Source organism: Heptranchias perlo, chromosome 14 (assembly GCF_035084215.1).
Source record: "Heptranchias perlo isolate sHepPer1 chromosome 14, sHepPer1.hap1, whole genome shotgun sequence".
Lineage (NCBI taxonomy): Eukaryota > Metazoa > Chordata > Chondrichthyes > Hexanchiformes > Hexanchidae > Heptranchias > Heptranchias perlo.
The window spans coordinates 31,123,325-31,150,493 of NC_090338.1; the positions used below are offsets into that span (position 1 = coordinate 31,123,325).

Here is a 27,169-nt window from a genome sequence, read left to right on the forward strand (position 1 = left end):
ATTTAATTTTTCAAAATACACATTATACATTTTCACCCAAGATTGATTTGAGCAACTCAATGAACTATTAATTTGAGAAATTCACAGCATCAAAGAACATTGATTCCTGCTCTACTAGGAACGAACAAGGCCTAGAAATTGTGTTTAATCTCTGATTTGATGCAGAAATACTTAAAGCAGTCCTCAAGAATGGGTGCTGTCTGTTCGTGACTCAACATTAATCTTAAATAAAATAAAAACTGTCTGGGTTTATTTTATTTTGAAGGGTTAAAAAAAATGAAAGCATGTGCATAATATTATCTACTGCTACTCACAGAAGTTTATCAAAACTTGAGTTATATATTCAGCCTGCCTTTTTTGATAATTTGTTGAATGGTGATTTTGTTTGAAGTTAACTTTTTGTTTAAACAAAATCTCATTCCAGGCCTTTGGGTTTATGACGCGCGTGGCTTTACAAGCAGAGAAACTGAATCATCATCCTGAATGGTTCAATGTGTACCACAAGGTAATGTGAATGCTGGTGAGTTTGACAGTAAAATATAGCACATTCTATATATAAATCATTCACTCTGCAGCAACCTGTAACCCATTACTTTCAGACTCAGTTATACATCACTCGTGATTGTATGTACAGGCTTCCCCCACGCTCCAAAACAGTGTGATCGTATATTTTGCAAAAAGACACAGTTAGGTCTAAAACTTGTGTGATACTACAAGCTCTTACTAGTGTGTTCTCAGACATATTGTTATCTTGGTTAATGTGCTACTGCTGGTTGGCTCTGAATCTTTCCTTTGATGTTTGTTATAGAGATCTGCACAGGAGGATCAAAGGGGCTTAACCATTAGTAGCGCTGTAACTAAGAGCATTATGTGTGAGTTTAGTGCTGCTTTTAGCCCATCCAGACCATCGCCAATTTAAACTGAGAGCAGAGTAATTGCTGTAGTTGGAACCCGTTACACCAACCCCCCCCCCCCCCCCCTCCCTGCTACCAAGGCAACTCATTTTTGTGTGCCTTTGTACTTCTGGAGAGTGCTTTTTTGGCTTGAACAGATTGTCTTATAACCATTGTTTCCTATATTTTGTTTTGCTATCTGTCATGCTAACCTACAAAGTAGATCCAGTATATGCATCATTCTGACAAGGAGAAGTGCTAGATGCATTTTGTAAGGAACAGCTTCTTTTAAAATGGAATTATATTCTAAAACAAAAAATAAAATACTGCAGATGCTAGAAGTCTGAAACAAAAATATAAAATCCTTGAAACACTCAGCAAGTCAGCCAGCATCTGTAAAGAAAGGAAAAATGTTACCCTTTCAGGCATAGCCCTTCATCAGAACTGGAAGATATTACAGATGAACAGCTTATAAGAAGGAATAGAGTGAGGAAAGAGGGTGGATGGACACCTACACAAGAAAAGGAATAAGCTGTAAAATGATAAGGCGGAGAAATGACAGGAGTGAAAGCGTTAGTCAAAAGGTGAGAGAAATTAAGAGTAAAAGACATAGGGCGCGATTTTTGGACGTCCGAGTGGGTGGGTTCGTGGCGGGGGGGCTCCGAAACTCGGGGATTCCCGGGGCGGGTCCGGAGCCCGGCTCCAACCCGCCCACTTCTGGGTTCCCCAGTGACTCGCTTAGATGCGCGTGCAGCCCCCGCGTGCGGGACTCCCCCCGGCAATTAAAGCCGGCGGGATCCCACAAGGCAATTAATGTGATAGTTCAGGTCGTTAGCAGACATGATTTGTAAGATATTTTAGGAGGGGTGGGATTTTCAACTAAACTGAGAGTGCTTCCCCTACTGGGCAGCTGCAAAGGTCCATTTGACAGGTGGCGGGGGGAGACCCTCACTCAATGCAGGACGCCACTCTGTCACTTTGGACAAAGTTTAGCCTCCACCACCTTCCTCCTAACAATAAAATTCACAAACTTGAAACCTCAACCCCGGTGTGCAGACACATTTACCTACCTTGTGGACCCCCTCAAACGTACATCTTCCGGATGCGGGCTGCCATAGCTGCAGTCATGACCTCCTCGGAGGATCAACAGCCTCGCTGTCCACCTCAGACACGTGGAGCTCCACAACACAGTGTTATGACACATCCACTTGCACAGCAGGGTGGAGGGCAACTGCAGAGAGAGATGCGTCGCAGAAGGCACTACCCTCGCCACAGGGTCTACAGATCGAGGCTCAGCTTCCTGGACCTCTCTGAGCAGCGGTGCACACGGAGGCTCAGAGTCACTCGACGTGTAGTCGTGGACATCCGCAGCCTCCTTCGTGCCGAGCTGCTCCCGGCTGGCCCGAACACCATCTACTTACCTGTCGCTGTCAAAGTCACCACTGCCCTCAACAACTTCTCCTCCGCGTCCTTCCAATGTGCCACCGGGGACATCGCCAGCGTCTCTGTCGTCTGCACAAAAGAGCCCTGCAAATACACCTACACCCACTCTGCAGTGACATAATGGGTGGCATCAGTTGTGGATCTTCATGGTGAAGACGTCGCAAAGACGTGGCAGTAGTGGTGACAATATAATATAATGTGAGTTGATCAGAAATCAAATATAAGTTTAAAAACCATGACAAACCCTCAAACACCCTTGTGCATTTCCTTCATGCTCACGACACGTTTGCCTTACGCTTCCTACTACACATATGTGATGCATGCCCTGTGGCTGCAGCACAGATAGTGGCAGGTTGAGTGAGGCTGACCGTGAAAGAGATGCATCAGAGGGTGAGTATGAGATAGAGCCATGAGATTGTATGAGGATTGGGTTGAGTGGTAGTGGTGGGATGAGTACTGGTGAAGTGAGTAAGTGCAGGTAAGATGAGGATGAGCCTTGAATGGGTGTGAGGAGTGATGTGATAGAGTAGTGTTGGCAGTGCAGAAGGAGATGTGGGGTCGGGGCAGTGATGTGGCCGACGGAGTGTAGGGGAATGAGTAAGTGTACTCACTTTGGCTGACCTACTTAGGTCATTGAAGCACCTCCTGCACTGTATGCAGGTGCGTGGTATGTTGGTGGTGCTGGTGACCTTCTCTGCCACCTCGAGCCAGGCCTTCATGGTGGCAGAGACAGGCCACTTCTTCCTGTCCGCCAGGTAGAAGATCTCCCTCCTCCTCCTCCTCCTCCTCCTCCTCACCCCAAGACCTGGAGTGAGGCATCATTAAACCTGGGAGCAGCCTTCCCCCTGGGCTGCTTCATGCTGTAATTTTGGCTCCTTTCTGCAGCATCAGTCAGTGGAGGACTGCCCCTTTAAATAGGGCTCCTCCAGCTGACAGCCTATGATGCGGGTGCGCAGTCCGCCTGCTGTGCAGCTTTCCAGCATGAAACCCGGAAGCCAAGGTAAGTGCCTTCAATTAGGCTGCGATCGGGTGCGGAATACCCTGAATACCCACGCACCTAGTCGACCCCCCTGCTGCCAACCCGCCTCCCTCCTAATATCGAGCCCATAAAGTCCCAAAGCGCTTTGCAGCCAATGAAGTGCTTTTGGAGTGTACTCACTGTTGTTTTGTAAGGCAACACGGCAACCAATTTGTGCACATTTGCAATCAGCAATGTGATAATGATCAGATAATCTGTTTTAGTGATGTTGATTGAGGGATAAATAATGGCCAGAACATTAGGGAGAACTTCCCTGCCCATCTAAATAATGCCATGGGATCTTTTCCATCCACCTGAGAGGGCAGAAGGGGCCTTGGTTTAACATCTCACTGGAAAGATGGTACCTCGGACGGTGCAGCACTCCCTCAGTACTGCACTGGAATATCAGCCTGGATTTTATACTCAAGTCTCGAGTGGAACTTAAAGGCACAACCTTGTGACTCAGAGACGATAGTGCTACCACTGAGCCATGGGCCGACACCGTGGCTTAGTGGTAGCACTATCGTCAACCACGGCTAATGTATCCGAATTATATTCTGTTGAATTGCCCCGAGGGTATCTGTATACCTATTGGAATATTTTTGTTGTCCTTTGTTACAAACTGGGGCAAACATTTCAGTAGAACTTGTCCCATGTGACATTATGAAGTTTCACTCGAGTGAAATAAATTGGAAGTGCTGCTGCTTTCAGGTGACTGGTCCTATTCCTGGAACTGGAGTGGAATATTTTTTCACATGAGGGGAGAGTTCTGTACAAAATGGATGCTTACAGACATTTAGCAAGCAATGTGAAGTATAAAACGCTAGCAACTAGCATTCCCCTCCAAGTCACACACCATCCTGACTTGGAAATATATCTCCAGTCCCTTATCGCCGCTGGGTCAAAATCCTGGAACTCCCTACCTAACAGCACTGTGGGAGAACCTTCACCACACGGACTGCAGCGGTTCAAGAAGGCGGCTCATCACCACCTTCTCAAGGGCAGTTAGGGATGGGCAATAAATGCTGGCCTTGCCAGCGACGCCCACATCCCATGAATGAATTTTTTAAAAATGAAGCCATCAGTAATTGTATGGATATCCCTTCCTGACATTTGGAATTATAGTATAATTCAAATGAAAATACTTCCCATTTAATTATCGATGAAAACGAAGATCACTTTAATTTGGATGTGTGCTTTTGGCCACATGTGCTGTGGTAGGATGCGAGTTTGCACCAATTATTTTGTTCGCACATGACCAATTCCTGATCTTAACCAGACTTTTGGGGGACAGGGTAGTGAGAGAACTGTCTGCCATGGAGGGAAGAACAGATGATGCTTGTGTGCCTCTGACTGTGCAGCTTAAGACTGGCCTACGTAATGGCTTTAGAGCAACATTCTTGCTGGCTGTTTGATGGGCAAGTAATATGATACAAGAGAAAATTTCAAAAAAATAGTTTTGGCTGGGGAATGAAAATAAAGTATTATATCTATGTGTTCACAAATATTACTTTCAGGAAGCATCTTTCTGAACCATTTATAATGTCAGCTAGCATGAAAGTCAGGAAGGGAAGATGGATGATTAGCAGTTTAATGGGAATAAAGTAAACGGAGCAGGATTTGGGTCTCATGCGCAAAATGAACTCGGAGGGGATGAGGGGAGATAGGAGAAATTAGAGATAGACACAGGTTCAGAGCTGGACGAGGAGGAGCTCCAGGGGGACCTGTTGGGAAAGCGGGGAAGCAGCAGTGGCAGCTGATTCGTTTTATGTGTGTTCGTTAAAGGATAAACGTAGGCCAGGGCACTGGGAGAACGCCCCAGCTCTTTTAATAGTGCCATTGGATCTTTTACATCCACCTGAACAAGCACCTCAGTTTAACATTTGGCCCCTCTGACAATGTGGCACTCCACCAGTACTGCACTGAAGTGTCAGCCTAGATTATGCGTTCAAGTTTTGGAGTAGGGTTTGAACCCACGACCTTTTGACTTGGAGGCCAGATATATATAGATACAAATTGGAACCAAAACACTGGACTGTAATCACAAATTGGAGCATTTGGAGTAAACAAAACTCACCTTTTTATGATGAATGCTGAGAGAAACGCACAGTTGAACCTTTATTTGTGAAAAAAATAGATGCCACCTACTTCACAACAGTTTTGTCTGAGATTAGCTGCTTATGTATATATTAAAATTGACAGGAAAATAATATAGTCTTCAAAAAATAGTGTGCATATGCTTGTGCAGGACTCCTCATGTTTTTCCATATAACATATATCCTCTTCCCCCCCCCCAGCCCAAATCAGTTAAATTGTCCACTGGTAATAAATGGAGTGAAGGATGGCACTCAGACCTACATTAAGCAAGATATTGTTTAATGTCCCTTTATGCTGAAGAGCCATTGAAGGAAAGTGATTTTTTAAAATTTACTGATCTCTTTTCTCTATTCTGGAAATTTCTCTGGCCTTTTCTTTTTATTTGGATAAAAGCATGAAAGCCTTCTTGTCTCTGCTTGTAGTAAAAACAGTCAACAACTTTTCATCACCCTTTTTCTGCTCTTTTATTTCCCCATCTTTCAAGAACCGCAAAAGCCACACAAGAGACAGTACAAAGCAATGGCTCCAATGAAAATAACTGACAAGCGAGTCCGGAACGTGAAGGAGATTCTGAAATTCATTGTGCCCACTGTAAGATTAAGGTGGAGTGGTGACTATACTCTGTATATTAATATTTAATATTTCCATTTCTCCCCAGGTTCAGATAACTCTTTTGACACATGACTGTGGTGGTCTCTCCAAAAAAGATGTCAAACTGGCAAAGTTCATCGAACAAGCGGCTGCTTCAGTAAATTAGTTATTTTTATGCTTTAAAAACAACAGGTTTAATATGAAATGTGATGCATTCTAAGGTCATACTGAGCACTTTAAACAGATAAAAAAACATTCAGATTAGAAGCAATAATGGAACATATAATCCCCACTTTAAAGGAGTATTCCTTCAAAAATTTGGATCTCAGATGCCAAAACTGGAACTGTAGTGAATAGAAAGTTATTTTGGGGAGCATAGTTCGCCCCAGTTCCCTGATCACTGTAACATCATTTGGAACAAATCTGCTGGTACAATGCAGAAACAAGCAATTTGAATACAGCAATGCAAAGGCATCAGACTTGTCCTTGTACCTGAAATGTTACTGGTGCACTATTCATGGAAAATTGTGTTGCATCTGCTGGATTTGGTTTGTATGATGCCAGGAATAATAAAGACAAATGGAGTATCCACTAATGTAGGGTGAACTTCCCTAAATATCTATAATGCATTAAATATCTTGTAGTCTACACACACTTCCTGGCTGCAATACCTTACTTCCTTTTATCACAATTTTGCCATACGTTTTCCCATTATAAATTCCTATATCCATATTTATAATGGAAACTGTCCATCACTTTGTAATTCGTCCTTCCACTAGTGATGGTGTTTCAGCACCTTAGTTTTGCCTTTCCCAGTTCTTCAGCCTGTATGGTGGAGGAGCTCCTTTGCTCTAACCAACTCTACTGCTACCCAAATTGCCATCAATTTTGCTATTTATTTATAAATAATATCAAATCAAAATATATATAAAATAAGGACTGAATGTATGCCTTTAAAATGGGAACTAAATTAAGTCTGTGTGCCCTGGTCCAATTATCTCCCATCCTCTTACTCCTCATGTGCAACGCTATAGAAAATCAACTAGTATACTACGTAAATTTGCACAGTAAATTGGTACATCTTGAAGGTACCACAGAGCAATGGAGTGGAGAGCAGCTCCCTTCTCCATTTCATTAAGTTCCCAATTTTAGCCATGTTGCTGTGGGGAGGGGTTGTATGATTTACCATCAGCCACTTTCAAATGCTGCAAAATGCTTTGGCTGAAGATAGCATTGGTGGCTACATTAATATCTAAATTGCCTTTATATTTTGTTCTAACCAGAAAAGAAGACATGTTCCATTAATCTCACCATGCATAAAACTCACTGTAGAAAAATGAAAACTTCTAGCAAGTATTTTTATTTCACTTGCAGAGAAATTAATGTCACCTTGGCGAAAAAATATCCAAGCAAGGAAAGTCCGATAGTAGAACAAGGAGCAAAATGATAAATGGAAATCAATGGATGGCTGGGAGTGAGTTAAAGACTGAGATCTAATTGAGGGGTTCTGATGTCATAAACCAGAAGAACAAAGCTCAAGAGATTTATAAATAACTCTGAACCACGAGTTAAAAAACCAGCCCCGAATTCACTCCCATTATCATTTTTAAACAAATAATCCATATCATTTTTTCATTTAGTTTTGGATTTTCACTTTGTTTTTCTTTTGGGTTGCTGTGATTTTTTTCACTTGACAGCTGATACAAAAGAAGGTATTCATTACTAATGACATCCTCAAAAGGGCCAGTAACTCTTTTTAATTTTGTTGTTAAGTGGCAGGAATTTCTGCAGCGAGTATACTGCTGCATTGTAATATTGACTTAGTGCCTGCCATACTGTGGGTGGTGCTTGCTCATCCAGACTTTTAAGTGCAGTTTGCGTGTGAACACTGCAACCATATTGCAGGAGTTATTGACACCACCATGAACAGGCGTTGCTGCGGTCTGGGACTAGTCTATCTTGCTTAAGATGCTCTTTTTTTGGTCTTGGTGGGGAATTAAGGAATGTGCTCTTGCAAAGTATATCAATTAGTCAGTGCACTATTGTGTCGAATGAAAAATGTTCCTGTAAATGTCAGTGAAGTGTGACTTTAGTAGGTTAACCAGTTTACTGTAATAGCATTTTGAAATGTAGGTTGCTCAGGTGCGATTGCTGTATTTCTCAATTTTATATTTCTCAATTTTAACTGCAATTTTAGAACCTTCCTATATGCATTTCTGTGCTAATTCTCTCCCAACTGTCTCCAAAATTCTCTAAACAACTATATTAAGGCAGCTGGAGCTGTGTTGTGTTATCATTCCCAGATACTCTCAATATGGTGACATAAAAAGAAAAAGTGCTGGAAATCTGAAATCAAATTGTATTGTGCTGAAAATGAGTAGCATGATAGGTTAATGCTTCACTTCTGACCCATCATCAGAACTGGATGGATCTGGTGAAAGGTCACAACTGAAATGTCAATCTGCTGTGCAATTCCAACATTTTCTGTTTCATTCTTAATGGGCTGGATTTTGCTCTGCTGGTGAACGGTGCCCACCGCTCATTAGACTTACACTTGCCCATAAACTTTCCTTGTTTTTTTTCCACGGCAAGTTCCTCTCACGGGCGCTGAATCCAAAACCGTGCCCCCATATAGGGCATCTGGGACCTGTGTGAACGGGGCAAGCAACTATCTATCCCCTTAACCAATCAGATAAAAGCATCTGATGAGCAGCGAAGAGTCAGAACCAGGAAGTGTAAGTTAGAATAGTGAATTAAATGTCAGATCAAGTGCAGAAATTGAAATAAAGAGACGTTAATAAAAATTAATTTTTTAAAAAAAGTCCAACAACAATTAAAATCTGAAGGAATGAGACTCCACACTTGTAAAAGTTAATTTTCAGTGCCAGAGAGGTTGTTTGGCAGTCATTAAGACTTACCACGCCGTTAAAAGTGTGCTTAGATTTAAATGACTCAACGTACCATTTTTTTGTTGAAATTCATTTATATCCATCAGGTCAGTGTAGAAACTTCACGCTGTTCCATTCATTTGAATGGTGAGCCAGCCAGCGAGATGTCGTTCTCGTGGATTTTCCGGAGGAGCTGCGCATCTGGTGTAGCACCATCCGGATTTCCGTGTTTAACTGCGCATGTGTGGTCGCCGGAAGTTGCTGTACCAGATGCACAGAAATAACGGTGAGCCCTGTTAGGCTTGTCGCTATTTTCACGGGAAAATGCAGCCCATTATATTTAGCACTATTGTAACCCAATTATTTTGTAATGTTGTGTAACTCAGTTGTTGAACTAATGGAATTGATCGCCACCGTTGCCATCTTCAAGATGCCTTGAACATGTACATGATTTATTTTTGTGCCTTTCTTGGGTTAGCTCAGCAGGCAGCCTATTAGAAAGTCAGTTGTTCTATAAATGAAATTGTCTATATAATAAAGAGATCTGCTCCTGAACTACTACTGTGCTGGCTTGTTTTGATTATATGCGCTATTCAACATTTAAATTGGCAAGACTATTAAGATGTCAGTAATGTTGCCTGTTTGTATTTTAGACCTTGTTAGTAACTGGTTTCCGTTACATCCAGATGAAAAGGACTTTGGAGTTTCAGTTGCAGCGGCCTGTTTTGGTGCACTCCATGTAGTTCAGTCTGATGATTTTCAAGATTAGTTTTTTGTATAATCTAACAAACTGGATGTTACTGACATGGTGATTTTGTTTAACTGTCTGCACAATGAAACCAGTCTTGTTTTTCCTGTCGTTTTAGGGGTGTAGTCTCAGACAATCCAGTGCATAGGTATATTTTATACATATGTTATCTAATGTGTGTGTGTATAGATATAAGTACACACACACACACACACACACACACACACACACAGTAATGTCTAAAATTTTAGCTATAGGGAAAGGACATTTGATCCAACAAATCTGCCCCATTTTGATTGTTCTCAAGGCCATCTTCCTGTATTTTCACCATATTCATCTATTCCCTGGATGTTTCTTAAACCCACTTATATTTGCTTCAATTCCAGATGATTAATTCCATATGTCTATTATTCTTGTGCAAAATGCTTTTGACTAAATCTATATTTACTCCTCCTTTTCTAATTTTAAAGTTGCATCCTCTGGTTTTTGAATATGTCAATATGTACAATTTGTATTTATCATTTTGAAAGCTTTATTATGTCACCTCACAGGCTCCACTTTTACAAGAACAAGTCCAAATTCTTTAATCATTTCTCATAACTTAAATTCTTTAAATTGATACACTGTAGCCTCATGTAACAAACTGGTTGGATATCAAATGTTAAGTGAGGTTTTTGTTTTATTTGAGTTAAAATTCATTATATATGAGAGGCATGATAATGTGCTATTTAAATACAAGTATTTTTTTACTGTACTTGCCAACTGTGCTTACCATGATGTGGCTAGAACTCTCAATACCTGGTCTCAACATGACAGGTACAGTCCCCAGTCTGCACCTGGAACATGGTTACTGTGCAGGATGAGTACTGTATTTGCCAACTTTTTCTAGTTTCTCAAAAATTCCTCTACAAACTTGGACATCTTACTTTCAATAACCTCATCCAAGATAGTTTAACACTTGGGATACCCCCAATTGTAATCTCTTTCCAGCTTGAAAACTTTCCATTTTTGGCTATCCTTTGTTTCCTGTATTTGAGGCAATTTTATATTCCATGTTCCACATTACCCCCTATTTTATGACTCTTTATTTTAGCCATTAATCTCTGAATTGGAACTTTGTGAAAAGCCTATTGAAAATCTAAGTGTATAAATCCATTGCATCCTCCCTGTCTACCATGGCAATATCATCTTCAATAAACCTCAGCAAGTTGTTTAAACATAACTTCACTTTCTTGAATCTGTGTAGTTTGTGTTTTTCCAGATGTTCCTCACTACATCTTGTATTTATATGGTGCCATCAGTAGAAAAACATCTCAAAGTCTTATGTACCTTGAAACCAGTTCAAAGATTTTCCCTATTATAAACTGACTTGTTTAAAATTTTCAAATTTGTCTCTTGATTTTTTTTTCCTTTTTAAATAATGCTGTTATGTTTGTTGCTTGCCGTCATTGGGGATCTTTTCTGAATCTGCTGAGCTTTTAAAAATATAAGCTAAGCCCTCACTAACTAACTTTCTATCCCTAGTTTACAACTCATAGATGTATGTGGTCCAGATCTGGGGATTTGTTTACTTAGACAAAGAGCACAATCATTTATCCAACTATTTACCTCATTTCTGTTCTGAGAGATAAGAAAATGTGGAATGATCAAAGGCTATTAGACCCATCAAGCTCATTTACAGATCACAGACGGTCTACTCCATCCATCATGGACTTTACTCCGTCCATTTTATAACCTGAGGAAAGGACTCCAACAGTAATCAAACAAAACTGCAAAATATTTATTTATCTCCATTATTCAACCAGGCCTACTGCCTCTCCACAGGCAGCTACAGCCCCTACACTGCAGGAACCATGTTGTAAATGGCTGCCTTTTTCTCAGACTCTGGGCTCTTGGGTGAACTTAAACCTTGGCTTTCATATATTTATGTGTCATGTGTTTAAACAGTCTGTGATGGCTTCAGTTCATGGTATGAGCTTTGTTTTGAATTTCTATTGCGATAAAACTGGGATATAACAGGGTATGTGAAACAACAGGCAGGATATGAGTTTCCTCCATGGGGATGTGACCAAACGTCATCAATCTGGAATTTTCAATGCATTGGTCCCATCGTGGAAGTGGCACTTGTGGGATAATGAGTTCCAATGGTTTCAACTCAGAGGAATTTTCTTTCTTTACTATTTGGCATATTATTAGAACAATTTTATTGCTTTCAGAGTTTGCATAGAACACAGGAAAATGATGCAGAAAACAGTGAGGAAAAATCCCTATTGTCTACAGGAAAAGCCCAATCATGATTTGGGATTTGCTACCAAACAGAAGTGCCAGAAAATCTCAATGAATCTTACTAAATCTGTGTATATGTTTTTTCTTTTACCTTCTCTCAAACAGCACAAGAAATGAATTTGACTTTCTTCTACATAATAGAATATAATAATTCTCTCCATTCAGTGTATTTGAATGAATGCGGCATTTTGTCGATGCCCCATCCACCATCCGCCTGATTTGGGTCAGAGATGAAAATCGACCCCATTGTTTCAATAACCGACCAACCTGGCAAGTGACTGTTAAAATTGAAGCAATTAGCACGGTTGCACTTGTCTGTAATACCCCTAAAGCCATTCACCAGGGAACTGCACAGTGCAGTGGTTAGACACTGGCTTTTCACCCCTGGGATTTGGGTTCAAATCCAGTCCTACTAATAAGATGAAATTCTCCACTGGCTGTAAGGGTCCTATGCGAAACAAGATTGTAATGTGCAGCACAAAATTTCCCCAATTCAGCACTGATATTATTCAGAGAGGCCATGGGATGGCTAATGTGAGAGAGGGAAAAATGTTTGAAGCTGAGGTATGTTGTTATGGCAGAGTAGAGGGGGATGAACATTGCCTCGGGCTGTGCTATACTTGACCTGGGAGTGCTTGATGTCAACACTAGACAAAATTGGAGGAGTTCATTTTCCAGTTCTAGCATCCCTCACCTTGAGCACAAAATTTAAAAGAATACATTTCTTTAAAAAAAATGATATCCTATGTTGGATACTCCTGTGTACTTCATTACCAGTATATTTTTTACACTGACAGTAAAGCTAATTAGTAGCTGTTGACCCAGTTGGCTTCAATGGCTGAGCTGTGAACCTAGAAAATAGAATGACTTTGTTCAGAGTCTGACTTCTGTTCCAACTTCCACATTGAAGGTCTATATCTTTTTGATTGATATTTTCTTCAGAGTAAAATGGAAAGGTTTAAATCCTTTAGTAAAGAATGTTGCAATTATCACTGTTTGATCAGTTGATCCATTCTATTTATGACTTATTAGGTGATAAAACCAGTTTTATTTAAAAATGTTTTTCCCATTTGGAGATTAGAACGTCTGCTACTTCAAGCACATAATTCAAATAAGTATCCTGGTGAGCTCGTCCCGTTAAAATTTAACAGCCAACTAACAGTTGGGCCAAGGATAGCAGAGTAATATGAATTCTGTCTTATTCCTCGGAATGCATTTGAAAGTTAGGTCTCAAACTTTTGGTTTTGGTGGTACAGAAGTGGCTATTAATTGCTGGTATCTTCAATTTCTTCTTAAAAAAATGTTCAAGACAGTTTCAGCTTTTTAATGAGATCTTCTCTTTTGAAAGAAAAAACTAACAGTCCACCACACTCAAAAAATCAACCTGCAATATGGAATTTTAAAATATAGACAAAATACTTTATCCCAGATAAATACTTTAACCTGGGTGGGATATTTCTGTTGACTAAACACAGTTCTTATTCCTTCTCATGTCTCTGTGAAGGCTCCAATGTACCTTTTCTTGCTATACTCAGTGGTAAATACCACTAATAGCATGCAGTCTGTTGTAATTATCAATCTAGCCTCGTACCTATACTTCAATACTTATCCCAGTTCTGGTGCTCAGAGGGTTTGATACACATGTAATAGAGGCCATGCAACTCTTGATACATTTGCAGATGAATTGTTTTAGAACTGAAAAGGATGATACGTTATAGTTTTTGTTTCCTTGAAGATCCCCTGAAGCACCTTTGCATCCCTTTTCTTACCTTTCTCTCCTGCTTTAACCCTAGTACACCATTGTTCTATCTGGTTGTCAACTTCAGTGGGTGCTAAGCACTCAACATGATGCAGGAACAGGTATTCATGACCTCCTTTGTTGGAAAGTATGACCCATCATAACATAAACTGCTTGATAATGTGGGCATTCATGAGTCACCAACTCCAATCCGCCTAGAAGTTGGATCCATCTGGGGTTTTGTTGCAGTGCTTATTCATGAATGGCTGCAACATATTTAGTTAATGGGATTTTATGAATTTGTGTCTGCTGCATATATCTACTTGGGTTCAATGGTGTCAGTTACTCCCTTAGGTGGTCTGGTTGCTTGCTTCTTATGGAAGTTGGCTTCTCCTGCCTTATGCAGAATAGTGGAACCCTACAGTGTACCAATGAAACTCCTTTGAGTTCTGGACTGGATCTCCATGTCTTACACGTGTATACTCCCTCAATCTCTCCAAAGGTGGACTGAGTAAACACTGGGTGGGACAAAGTTTGGTTTGATTCATTTGTATGTAGGTAAAACACAGAGATCATTGAGATTTGATAGTAGTCATTTGATTTAATTGGTATAACTTCCGTTTGCGCTGTTATAAACAAAACAAAGAACATGCACATGCTAGCCTGCATTAGGGAATCCTTGTTTAACATAATGTGGAGATGCTGGAGATGCCGGTGATGGACTGGGGTTGACAATTGTAAACAATTTTACAACACCAAGTTATAGTCCAGCAATTTTATTTTAAATTCACAAGCTTTCGGAGGCTTCCTCCTTCGTCAGGTGAACGATGTGAAAAGTATGGCCCATCATAACATAAACTGCTTGATAATGTGGGCATTCATGAGTCACCAACTCCAATCCGCCTAGAAGTTGGATCCATCTGGGGTTTTGTTGCAGTGCTTATTAATGAATGGCTGCAACATATTTAGTTAATGGGATTTTATGAATTTGTGTCTGCTGCATATATCTACATCGTTCACCTGATGAAGGAGGAAGCCTCCGAAAGCTTGTGAATTTAAAATAAAATTGCTGGACTATAACTTGGTGTTGTAAAATTGTTTACAATTATTTAACATAGAGATAGATTGTCTCTGATACATGTCCTGCTGACCAGGGCAGTGGCTAGTCCCATTCACTGCTTGCTGCTGTCTGACTGACCCTCTGTGTTCTGATTTTTAAAAGCCTTATTCTAAAGACCCCCCAGATATTAAAAATAGTTCTTTTTAACACCAAGGTGCTTGTGTCTTCCCTGAAGGACAAGAGACGTTAACAAATTGGCCGTTGTTTGGTTTCAGAACAAAAGAATGGCCATCTCACATTTTAAATACCCTTTGCCTGCCTTCCGATTTACAGTTCAGCATGGAGCTGTCCGAAAAGTTAACACCTTTTAGACACCCTTTGCTCAGAACACTGAACTGTGACATGGGACTTGCAGTGATGTGTGGGGCACAAAAGATGACCTACTCAGAGCAATGATTACTTTGAGAACTGGGTTTGCTACTAATATTGAAGATATTGATCTTTGTGTTTAGTCTCACAGTATATTCCATTAACTCCTTGTAGAGAAACATAATTAACATCAAAATTATGATATTTTGGGATACTATAATGTTGCAATACTACAATGCTGCAGTTATGCTGTAAGCATCAGTTGATTCAAGTATCAGTTAACACAAATTCCTGCTTTGAGAATGGTAATGAGTGTGCAACACTGTCTCATTATCTTGTTGTGGAGATGCCGGTGATGGACTGGGGTTGACAATTGTAAACAATTTTACAACACCAAGTTATAGTCCAGCAATTTTATTTTAAATTCACAAGCTTTCAGAGGCTACCTCCTTCCTCAGGTGAAGGAGGTAGCCTCCGAAAGCTTGTGAATTTAAAATAAAATTGCTGGACTATAACTTGGTGTTGTAAAATTGTTTACAATCATTATCTTGTGTCAGCTGTAGCTCAGTGGTAGCACTCTCGCCTATGAGTCATCAGATTGTGACTTGTGCATAAAATCTAGGCTAATACTCCAGAGCAGTACTGAGAGAGTTCCATCTTTCGGATGAGACGTTAAACCGAGCCTCCTCCTGCCCTCTCAGGTAAACGTAAAAGATTCCATGACACTATTCGAAGAAGAGCAGGGGAGTTCTTCCCGGTGTCTTGGCCAATATTTGTCCCTCAACCAACATCACTAAAAACAGATTATCTGGTCATTATCTCATTGCTGTTTGTGGGATGTTGCTGTGTGCAAATTGGCTGCTGCATTTCCTACATTACAACAGTGACTACACTTCAAAAAGTACTCCATTGGCTGTAAAACTTTGGGGTGTCCTGAGGTCGTGAAAGGCACTATATAAATACAAGTCTTTTTACTTTCATCTCTCGTTGCTTAGGCAAAACTTTGTCCATTGGAGTCTGACGTAAAAAGTTTTAATTTTACAAGAGCACAGACTGTAATGTCACATCTTTACTTACATTAAAAACTCAAAGGCACAGAGTGCCTTAGTGCTTAAAGAGTTTAAAATGTTGTCTTCACAAGAGTTGTAGTCCTCACTATACTTCCTTAAATTCTGACATCAGTTCCGGAGTAAACAGCTTAAACATAATTTTAAAGAAAAAGAAAAAATATCCTTTTATTTTGCTTTTCATGTCTTCTATTCTCTTTTCCCTTTTTTGTATTTTTATTGTTTTTTGGGGGAGAATTTTTTTTGAAACAATTTTATTTAGGACTTTGTCCTATAAGAAAACAATGAATTTTCTCATCCTTGACTTCTCTTATTTTAGGGGAAAAGACATGCTTGTACATACAGCAGGGTCATCGTTATCGATATGATATCAGGTAAACAGGAAAAAATTTAGCATTTTAACCCTCGTCTTTTTTCTTCCAGGGCTAATTTAACCGAACCTATCTATTCCAATCTTTTTCTAACTTCAACTTTATCCAGTTTTAATGGCCAGTTTTTCAACCCAAAGGCTTAGAACTGACACGATTGCATCAGAGATGCGTCAGATGATGTATAAAAATGAGCCAAAACAGGAAAAGGGCTCGCCAATTAAATACTGTAATTACTTGCATAATGGGGCGGACTGGCTCCCCCAAAAGGGCACGGTATTCCTCAGGATTTTCACTGAGAAAGGAGGAGCCAATAATATAGCGCTATGGCACTATTCATGGGGAACTGTCCCAATTTCCTACATCGCCAGTCTGCCCCAGCTTGCATATAGCTAGCTCCTGCACATAGGCTGTACTGCAAATTTGAGTCCTCCCCTGGGAAAAATACAACTCATAAGTATGTTGCGCTGTGAGCACGAACAGTTATTGTTTTGTGCTTTAAAAGTACTGCCTATATTTGAGTAAATATGGTAAACTTGTCTGTAGTATTGCAAGGGTTTGTCCTAGTGTCTGTTTAAATTTCCTCCTTTGTGGCTCACTGTGAATGTAAATATGAACAAATTTTAAAATCAGTAGTTTGGGAAGGGAGTGAATCCCTTTTACCAGTATCTAGCTGCAATCGTGGCACTAATACCATTTATTTATATCCTTGTGGGAGGAAGTATTCCTTTGATTGCTATTTTTAGTGAAACCATACACCTGTGCTTTTAGAACACGTTAACAATTTCAATAGAATAGAACACAGGAAATCTTCCTGCAATGTTTTCACTTGCTGACACATGGGGCCCTGGTGGAAACCGGGTTGGGGGGGGCAATTAAAATGAGGGCAGTGCCGTACCCCCTCTAATCCCGCTGCCTTCCCATGTCCCGATTTTAAATTGTTCTATTCAGCAGGTGAGCGGGACACCCGCAGGAAGGCAGGGGGTCCTTCTTTAAATATGGAGATCAGGTCCGATGGTGTCATTGGGTTCCAATTTGCAATTTTAGTTGGAGGTCTGATCAGGGGAGCAGTGACAGCTTTTCCATCAGGCCAGATCTGCCGGGAGGGGGATCGTGGGTCAGGTGAGGCCCAGGAGGTAAGTTTAAAAAAAAATTAGGTGTCCTTTTGGACTAGGGGGAGCAGGACTTTTTGAGATAGTATATGATCACCTAGAGAAAGTTGAAAGCTTTATCACTGACAGACCTAGGAGGTATTAAAATGCAATTTGGAATTACAAAAATCTGTATTAAAATATAATTAATGGAATTTTTTTTAAACAAAGCTATTTCTTTCTAAATTGTGGATCTCCCATAGCTTTGCTTAAGGAGTCAGGTAAAAGCAAATTTCCCTCAGAACATATTAATGATGATGTAGGTATAGGTTTTGGGGATCAGCAACTTTTGGACCTTATGAAATTCTGTAAAAACATAAGAAATAGGAGCAGGAGTAGGCCATACAGCCCCTCAAGCCTGCTCCACCATTCAATAAGATCATGGCTGATCTTTGACCTCAATTCCACTTTCCTGCCTGATCCCCATATCCCTTGATTCTCTTGGAGTCCAAAAATCTATCGATCTCATTCTTGAATATACTCAACGACTGAGCATCCACAACCCTCTGGGGTAGAGAATTCCAAAGATTCACAACCCTCTGAGTCAAGAAGTTCCTCCACATCTCCGTCGTAAATGTCCGACCCCTTATCCTGAGACTATGCCTCCTAGTTCTAGACTCTCCAGCCAGGGATAACAGCCTCTCAGCATCTACCCTGTCAAGCCCTCTCAGAATCTTATATGTTACAATGAGATCACCTCTCATTCTTCTAAACTCCAGACCCATTCTACTCAATCTCTCCTCATAGGACAACTCTCAGTCTCGTGAACTTTCATTGCATTGCCTCTAAGGCAAATATATCCTTCCTTAGATAAGGAGACCAAAACGGTGTACAGTACTCCAAGTGAGGTCTCACCAAAGCCCTGTACAATTGCAGCAAGACTTCCTTACTCTTGCACTCCAACCCCCTTGCAATAAAGACCAACTTAACATTTGCCTTCCTTACTGCTTGCTGTACCTGCATGTTAACTATCTGTGTTTCGTGCACAAGGACACCCAAATCCCTCTGAAAACCAACATTTAATAGTTTCTCACCATTTAAAAAATATTCAATTTTTCTATTCTTCCTTCTCCAGTACTTTTTGGTGCAGTTGCGAGCTATTAAATCTCTGTATTTTTGAAACCACCTCTGGTGGCTCAGTGAGTAAATGCTCCCTACGCTATGTTACAGACCAGGAAAGTCCCACATTCAATCCTGTGTTTCTGCTGTGTGAGCTGATTTCAGTAGGGCAGTGGTTGGGGTTTTACAATTAACTTTGATGTCACTGGGCTAGAGAGGAGCAAGAAATAAGCCCATCCTGATTGTTAGCCACCAGGGCAAGAATGCTGCTCGGGCCTGTAGTCACCACCTTCAGAGGAGAAAGAAACAAAACTGAGAAAAAATTATTGGGAGGGGGGAGTTTGGTATTCAATGAAAAGTCATTGGATATTCTCTTTCTTTTCCTTCTCTCGGTGTTGGAAATATTTTGGAATGTCTGTACATCACAATCACTTTGTTTTGATGTTTGCTTAGTTACTATGTATTATTCCATTCTAGAATCTTTTAAAAAAAAAATTCCACGTAATCAAGTTGTTTTCTAATGCCTGTGATCTTTCATTACTGATGAATTGTAATTTTTGCAGATAGATATTTACTCAAGTAGACAATAGAAAACATTGAGATTCTAAATCAAAAGCCATCAATACATTTCCTATAGTATAGAGGAGGAGCCAGTTAAAGGCAATGGCAAGTTTCTGAGCAAGAAAACTCTCTGAGTTATGGCTGTAGGCAGCCGAATCCATCCCTTTGTGAGCGCCCCCTCTTCTGGGAAACAGAGTATTGACAACACCTATATCCCAAGAAGGCGGTAAGTAAATCCAAGGTTTAGAGCTTTTACTACCACTGTAGAAGGAACCAGTTCTTACACTTTGTCTGAATTTCTTTTGCTAGGAACGATGCTATGTTGCATAACTATGTTAAAACCCTTACGAAGAGCTGGATTTTCAATCGATTCATCTTCTTTTCGATTTTAACAAATTCCCTTTTCATGGCGCTTGAGAGTGATTACCAAATGGAGCAAAAGTTTTTTATATTCTTTAATGTAAGAAAAGCATGATATTTTTAAAATATACTTACACAGTTGAATTTTTAAAGTATTTTTCCCTATTCCCTGTTGCTTTGAGGGCGTGAGCCACTCATTTCCTATGGTTTCCCTGTGCAATGCATCACCTGCTGAGAGACTGGGCAGGTGACGGACTTCAGTGCCGCTGCTAATACCTCTCTAGCACACCTGTTTGTGATTGGCTCAAAGTTGCCTGCTGATAACTATATCTCTGTTGGTCCTTTCCTTATTTGTGGAGAGGTGTGTGCCTTCTGCTCAGTACCTTCCGACAGGATCAGAGTTCAAACCAGCACTACTTTGGTGACATATATGCCAACCTAGAGAACACAAAAGCTGCCCAACAGCTTCAAACAACCCTGAATATAACCCAGGGTATGTGAAAACAAGTAATAACACTGAAAGTGCAGTGGGATAAGCTGTAGCTGAGCATAATATCCCTTTACTTATTGGGGTAAATAAATACTAAAAATGAAAGTGCATGTGCATGTAAGTCTGAAGAGGAATATAAAGGGTGAACGCATAAGATTTGTCTTCTATGATGTCTGGGGGCATGCTCCCCCTGCTGAAAATTACTGATTTTTGATGATTTATTTGGTGCATTTTCCAGCATTTTGGACATTGAGTTTTTTAAATCTGAAAAGGAAGGGCATTGCTCAATTTTACTGAAAACTATTTTCTATTTACAATTTCTGAATTAATTCTTCTTTTTATTTTAAAACTTTTTTTTCTCTCTGTGTTATTACTAGGAGAAAGAAAAGTTTTAATTAATTATTTTTTTGAAAATAAAAATGTCTAATAGCAAATAAGGGATTTACACCCACTCTTGTTGACCATGTAGGTGGAGCTTGAAGGCAGCAAATTTAGAACTATACACTTCCTTCCAAATGCTGCCCCACACCCCAGTCCGCTCCTGTTGCCACCTCCCCCTGCCCATGGTAACAAGTGCTGCATTTCTTGTGGGGGGGGGACGTTGCTCAGTGTATTCTGGGTAATTTTAAACAATTTTTACTTCATAATTCATAGATTTTTAATCTTAAAAAATGAAAAATAAGTGACATTTGAGTTAGTGTTAGATTAACCAGACCATCACTTATCCAAAAGCTACTTCTACAGTCAGTCTGCTTTTTTCATGGAGGCACTCTCTCCCTCGAGACAGCTTCCTCCTCCAACTCCTCCACTATCTTGTATACACTCTCTCCTTAGAAGTTCTTCCCAGAGTTCACAGCAGCAACCTCTCCCTCCAACTTTCCCTGGTTCAAAGAGACATTCTCCCTCCAACACTCCTTGTTCACCGATTCAATCTCCCCCACCAGGCTCCCTCCAGTTCACAAGTCACTCTCTCCCTCCAGCTTCCCTCCAATCCAATCCTGCAGTTCACAGAGACACTTACTCCCTCCAACTCTCCTGCGCTTTAGTGACATGTTGCTGCTTCCAAGCCCTTGACATCACAGATTCAGTCTCTCTCCTACTGATCTCCCACCCAGTTTGTAGAGCACACACTCCACCATCTCCAATACCATCAAATCATCCTGCATACTTCCTCTCAGCCATCAATTCAAGCTGGTATCTCCTGCAATGGCTGCTCTTACCGCCCCCGCGTGTTACCTTTGGAGCCCCCCAAGGATTGATCCTTGACCCCTCCTGTTTCTCATATATATGGTGCCCCTTGGCGATATCACCGAAGACATGACGTCAGGTTCCACATGTAAACTGACGACACCCAGCTTTACCTCACCATCACCTCTCTCGATCCCTCCACTCTGCTGAGTTGTTAGCCTGCTTGTCCGGCGTCCAGTTCTGAATGAGCTGCAGTTTCCTAAATTAAACATTGGGAAGACTGAAACCACTGTCGTCGGCTCCTGCAACAAACTCCTTTCCCTCATCACCGATTCCACCCCGGTCTCTGGCCACTGTCTCAGGCTGAACCAGATATTCACAACCCCAGTCAATCTATTTGACCCTGAACTGAGCTTCTGACCCCATATCCTCTCCATCATAAAGACCGCCTACTTTCACCTCGGTGGCATCACTCATCTCCTTCCCTACCTCAGCATATCTACTGCTGAAACCCTCATTCACGCTTTTGTTACCTCCAGACTCTACTATTCCAACTTTCCTGGCCAGACTCCCATCTTCCACACTCCATAAACTTGAACTCATCCAAACTTTTACTGCCCATATCCTAACCTGCACCAAGTTCTGATCACCCATCACCCCTGCACTCGCTGACCTACATTGGCTCCCAGTCCACCAATGTCTTGATTTTAAAATTCTCATCCTCATGTTCAAATCTCTCCCTGGCTTCGCCCCTCCCTTTCTCTATAACTTCCTCCTACAACCCTCCAGGAACTGTGTGTTCCTCCAATTCTAGCTTCTTGTGCATTCCCCACTCACTTCGGCCCACCATTGATGGCCATGCCTTCAGCCATATAGGCCCTAAGCTCTGGAATTCCCATCCTAAACATCTCCACCACTCCACCTCTCCTTCTTTAAGACCCTCCTTAAAACCTATCTTTTTACCAACCTTTTAGTCACTCATCCTAGTATCACCCTCTTTGGCTCGGTGTCAATTTTTTGACTGATTACACTCCTATGAAGTAGCTTCGGAAGTTTTCCTACAGTTAAAGCCACTATGTCAATTCATGTACTATTCTGATACTCTTGCCCCTGACCCAGGTAGAGGTGGTGTTCTTCTCTTCCCAGCTTTTCGCCTCAGACTCCCCAGTTGAAGCTGGCACTCTTTCCTTTCTTCTCCCTGTTCTCGCTGGCACTCTTTCCCCCTCTTCACCAGTTCTAGCTGATGATTTCCTCATCCTCAAGCTGGCTCTGTTTCCTCTCCCTTCAGTTCTAGCTGGCACTATTCTCCCTCTCACCCATGAGTTCATGCTAACACTCTCCTTCTGGCCTTCCACCCAGTTCACACTGCTCTCTTATTCCAACAGCCGCTCCCAGCACTGCTCCTGGCTACTACTTCATGTTGCCTCTGTTGCAAGGCTCTCAATGCAATTGCATGCTGTGTGCAGAAATGATTGATCTTGGGAGAATTTACATCTACTGCATACAGTGTCATTGAACTCCAGCGGCAGGGAAGGGCCAGGTGCAGTGTTGACTTTCATCCGCAAACATAGTCAAGTGGACACCGCCCTGAAACTGTACATGTGAAACATGGATATCTGTCATGTATGCTAAGGAGTAGTGCAGCAGCTCTCCAACACATTGTGTTGCTACACTGCTCTTTCCACTTTGTTGTTTTATCCACATTTTCTGACTTTAATCCAGCCCGCCCGGCGGAAACAAGGCAGGTGACTGGTCAAGATAGTGAAAATAAACTTACTGTCTCGTTCCTGCCTGACTACCACTCACCTCTATTTTAACTCGGGGACTGACTCTGATGCCAAATGCACCCGCCGGAAACAGGTGGGTGCCTCATTATTAAATACAAATATGGGTCCTATGACATAATTAAGACCCCGACATAATTTTAACTGGGCGGGTCAGAAGTAAAACCTTGTGGCAATAAAACCATCATTCAGATGAACGTATTACTTGACCCTTCTAATGTATGACTGTTGGTGACGAATTTCATTTGTTCTAGGTATAATACATTTCTTACCTATTTTGGACATATTATTCACTTAAATGTAACCTGTACTATTGTGGTCATTTCTAAATATCAACAGTCTGGCAGTGTTGACTTTGGTCCACATCAGAAATAGCACATTTCAAAATCAAACTATCTTTCTGCTGAATCCCTAAGTAGCTGCAAAAAGCAGAGGGAAGGGTGCAGCCACACATGAGCGTGTTTGTGGCAGGTGGGCCCAGGTATCAGATGGTGGGGTGGGGAGAGAGTGAGAATGTAGATCCCTCCAGGTAGAACTTTTTCATTAACTTTAATCCCAGTTCATTTATTTTCATTCGGTTAGGTGGTTGAACAGCTGTTCATGGCAATTTACACGATGGAGTTCTTGTTGAGGTTTTATGTTGAACCGATCAAATATTGGAAGACTGGTTTCAATGTGTTCGATTTTTCAGTGCTGATCCTATGCTATATCCAGCGCTTCCTCACTCTCAAACAGAAGCGCACTATACCCTGGATTCAAGCAATGCGGCCCCTCAGAACACTCAGGGCAATCTCGTTTATCCGTGGCTTGCAGGTAAATTGCATTGGATGCATTGTGAAGAACATGAGATAGCATTTAGTTGTTTGAGCAGATAGACGAATGATGAAATCAAGCATTTTTTGATGTAAATCAAAATTAATGACATGCTTATTCTTCAAGATTATTCCCAGTCCTTTTTGAAACGATTTCCTGTTTTTTTTCCCCCGTTCCATAGGTCTTGTCTGGTGCCTTGGTGAGGACATTGAAGAGTGTTTTCTTCGTCCTATTCCTCCTCTTCTTGCTGATGACTGTTTTCGCACTAATCGGATATTATTTCTATGGAAGCCCAGAAAACGGTGACTTCAAAAACTGGGGTAGTCTTAGAGCTGCGTTCTTCACACTCTTCAGTTTAGTAACGGTAATAAAACATTACCATCATTCCATAACACAGCTGTGGTTGGTCGAAAGAGCACAGTCAAATTAATGATTACTTCTCTCGAAGCTCATAAATCCTAATAATTGAAATTTTAAAAAGTCGGATTAATTGTTTTGGATTTCAGGTGTAATTTATTATTTTGGATTTAAGGTGGCTCAGTTGGTAGCATTCTCGCCTCTGAGTCAGAAGATTGTGGGTTCAAGTCCCACTCCAGAGACTTGACCACATAAACTAGGCTGATACTCCAGTGCAGTACTGAAGGAGTGCTGGACCGTCGGAGGTGCTGAGATGTTAAACTGGGGCCCCTCTCGGGTGGACGTAAAAGATCCCATGGTACTATTTGAAGAAGAGCAGGGAAGTTCTCCCAGTGTCCTGGTCAACATTTATCTCTCAAATAACCTCACTAAAATAGACAATCTGGTTATTTATCTGATTGTGGGACCCTGCTGTCTGCAAATTACAATAGTGGCTACACTTCAAAAAGTATTTCATTGGCTGTGAAGCACCTTGGGATGTGCTGAGGTCATGAAAGGTGCTACATAAATGCAAGTTCTTTCTTTCTTTCTTTGATGTACCCCCTAGGAAGGCCCTTGTACCTGAAAATAAGGATGGAAATCTAATCTCTGCTGTAGGCCTGAGAGGTAGCAACCATCAGCTTTGAGGCATTCTGGCAGCTGTCCAAATGCCACAACCAATAGGCCTCTAGTCCTGAAATAAAAGAGGCACTTACTTTTTTGGGGTCCTCCATAGCCCCTTAGAACTCTCCTACCTCGCTTGCATAGAATTACCCTGCTTACACCTGATTTTGGCACAACTGTTCCAATTCCCCTCCTCCATCTCAGGGATCCTCAGGAAATCTCTGGACATTACAAAGGGGGCAGGAACCAAGCGTAATGGGTCTCTGGCCCTTTCTGCTCTGCTTTGCGCCAGGAAATAAGCAAATATAGCAGAGGAAATTGCCCTTCTGTTTCATCAGGAATCACTGAAAAGGGGTCAGAGTGGAAGTCCTGACCGATTTTGTTTTCCCCAAGCATTTATTCCTCAGGCAAACTGATTGTAACACCCTGAACTTAACAGACCAACAACTAAACCTGGTATTTTCCTGGTATTTTTGGCTCGGTATCATACCACCCACTAAGCAACAGTGGAAGCCTGAGGGTTTTGTTTGCAGATTGTGAAATGACATATTAATTTTACGATATGATTGGGGGGCCCTGAAGTAGGATGGGTAGGAGGTATTCTGCAGCTGTCCTCAGATTCTGCCCAAATTTTTCTATATCAAAATTCTCAGCAGCTTTCCTCTATGCCTGCTAATGCGTATTAAAGGTGAGAGTTATTTTAACTAGTATTGCTTATAGGAATATAGGAACAGGAGTAGGCCATTTGATAAGATCATGGCTGATCTGTGATCTAACTCCATATACCTGCCTTTGGCCCATATCCCTTAATACCTTTGGTTGCCAAAAAGCTATCAATCTCACATTTAAATTTAGCAATTGAGCTAGTATCAATTGCCGTTTGCGGAAGAGAGTTCCAAACTTCTACCACCCTTTGTGTGTAGAAGTGTTTTCTAATCTCACTCCTGAAAGGTCTGGCTCTAATTTTCAGACTGTGCCCCCTACTCCTAAAATCCCCAACCAACGGAAATAGTTTCTCTCTATCCACCATATCTGTTCCCCTTAATATCTTATAGACTTCGATCAGATCACCCCTTAACCTTCGAAACTCTAGAGAATACAACCCCAATTTGTGTAATCTCTCCTCGTAATTTAACCCTTGAAGTCCGGGTATCATTCTAGTAAACCTATGCTGCACTCCCTCCAAGGCCAATATGTCCTTCCGAAGGTGCGGTGCCCAGAACTGCTCACAGTACTCCAGGTGCGGCCTAACCAGGGTTTTGTATAGCTGTAGCATAACTTCTACCGCCTTGTACTCTAGTCCTCTAGATATAAAGGCCAGCATTCCATTAGCCTTCTTGATTATTTTCTGCACCTGTTCATGACACTTCAATGATCTATGTACCTGAACCCCTAAGTCCCTTTGGACATCCACTGATTTTAACTTTTTACCATTTAGAAAGTTCCCTGTTCTATCCTTTTTTGATCCAAAGTGGATGACCTCACATTTGCCTACATTGAATTCCATTTGCCACAGTTTTGCCCGTTCACCTAATCTATCAATATCCCTTTGTAATTTTATGTTTTCATCTACACTGCTTACAATGCCACCAATCTTTGTGTCATTGGCAAACTTAGATATGAGACTTTCTGTGCCTTCATCTAAGTTGTTAATGAATATTGTGAATAATTGAGGCCCCAAGACAGATCCCTGTGGGACTCCACTGGTCACATCCTGCCAATGTGAATACTTACCCATTATCCCTACTCTCTGTCGCCTTTCGCTCAGCCAACTTCCTAAGCGAGTCTGTACTTTTCCCTTGATTCCACGGGCTTCTATCTTAGCTAACAGTCTCTTATGTGGGACTTTATCAAATGCCTTCTGGAAGTCCATATAAAGAACATCCATTGACATCCCTGTCCACCACTTTAGTCACCTCTTCAAAAAATTCAATCAAGTTTGTCAGGCACGACCTACCTTTCACAAATCCATGCTGGCTCTCTCTGATTAACTGAAAATTCTCGAGGTGTTCAGTCACCCTATCCTTAATTATAGACTCCAGCGTTATCCCCACAACAGATGTTAGGCTAACTGGTCTATAATTTCTTCGTTTCCCTCTCTCTCCTTTCTTAAAAAGCGGAGTGACATGTGCAATTTTCCAATCTAGAGGCACAGTTCCTGAATCTAGAGAACTTTG

At 41.2% G+C, this 27,169-nt stretch overlaps 1 protein-coding gene across 4 annotated transcripts in view; it reads left to right on the plus strand.

Moving 5' to 3' along the window:
* LOC137332405 (pterin-4-alpha-carbinolamine dehydratase 2-like) overlaps positions 1 to 27,169 on the plus strand; it is a 78,029-nt gene that overhangs the window by 37,255 nt on the left and 13,605 nt on the right. Inside the window, exons 4-9 of one of the 4 annotated variants that reach the window (XR_010965654.1) lie at positions 425 to 505; positions 6,110 to 6,199; positions 16,518 to 16,572; positions 19,414 to 19,563; positions 19,647 to 19,797; positions 23,851 to 23,929. Coding sequence is in view for 3 of the 4 variants with exons in the window: in XM_067996213.1 (XP_067852314.1) it covers positions 425 to 505; positions 6,110 to 6,199; positions 16,518 to 16,572; positions 23,851 to 23,972; positions 24,154 to 24,336 (531 nt within the window). In the remaining variant the exon portion in view is untranslated. The other 3 variants (XM_067996213.1, XM_067996214.1, XM_067996216.1) reach the window with 3 other exon arrangements.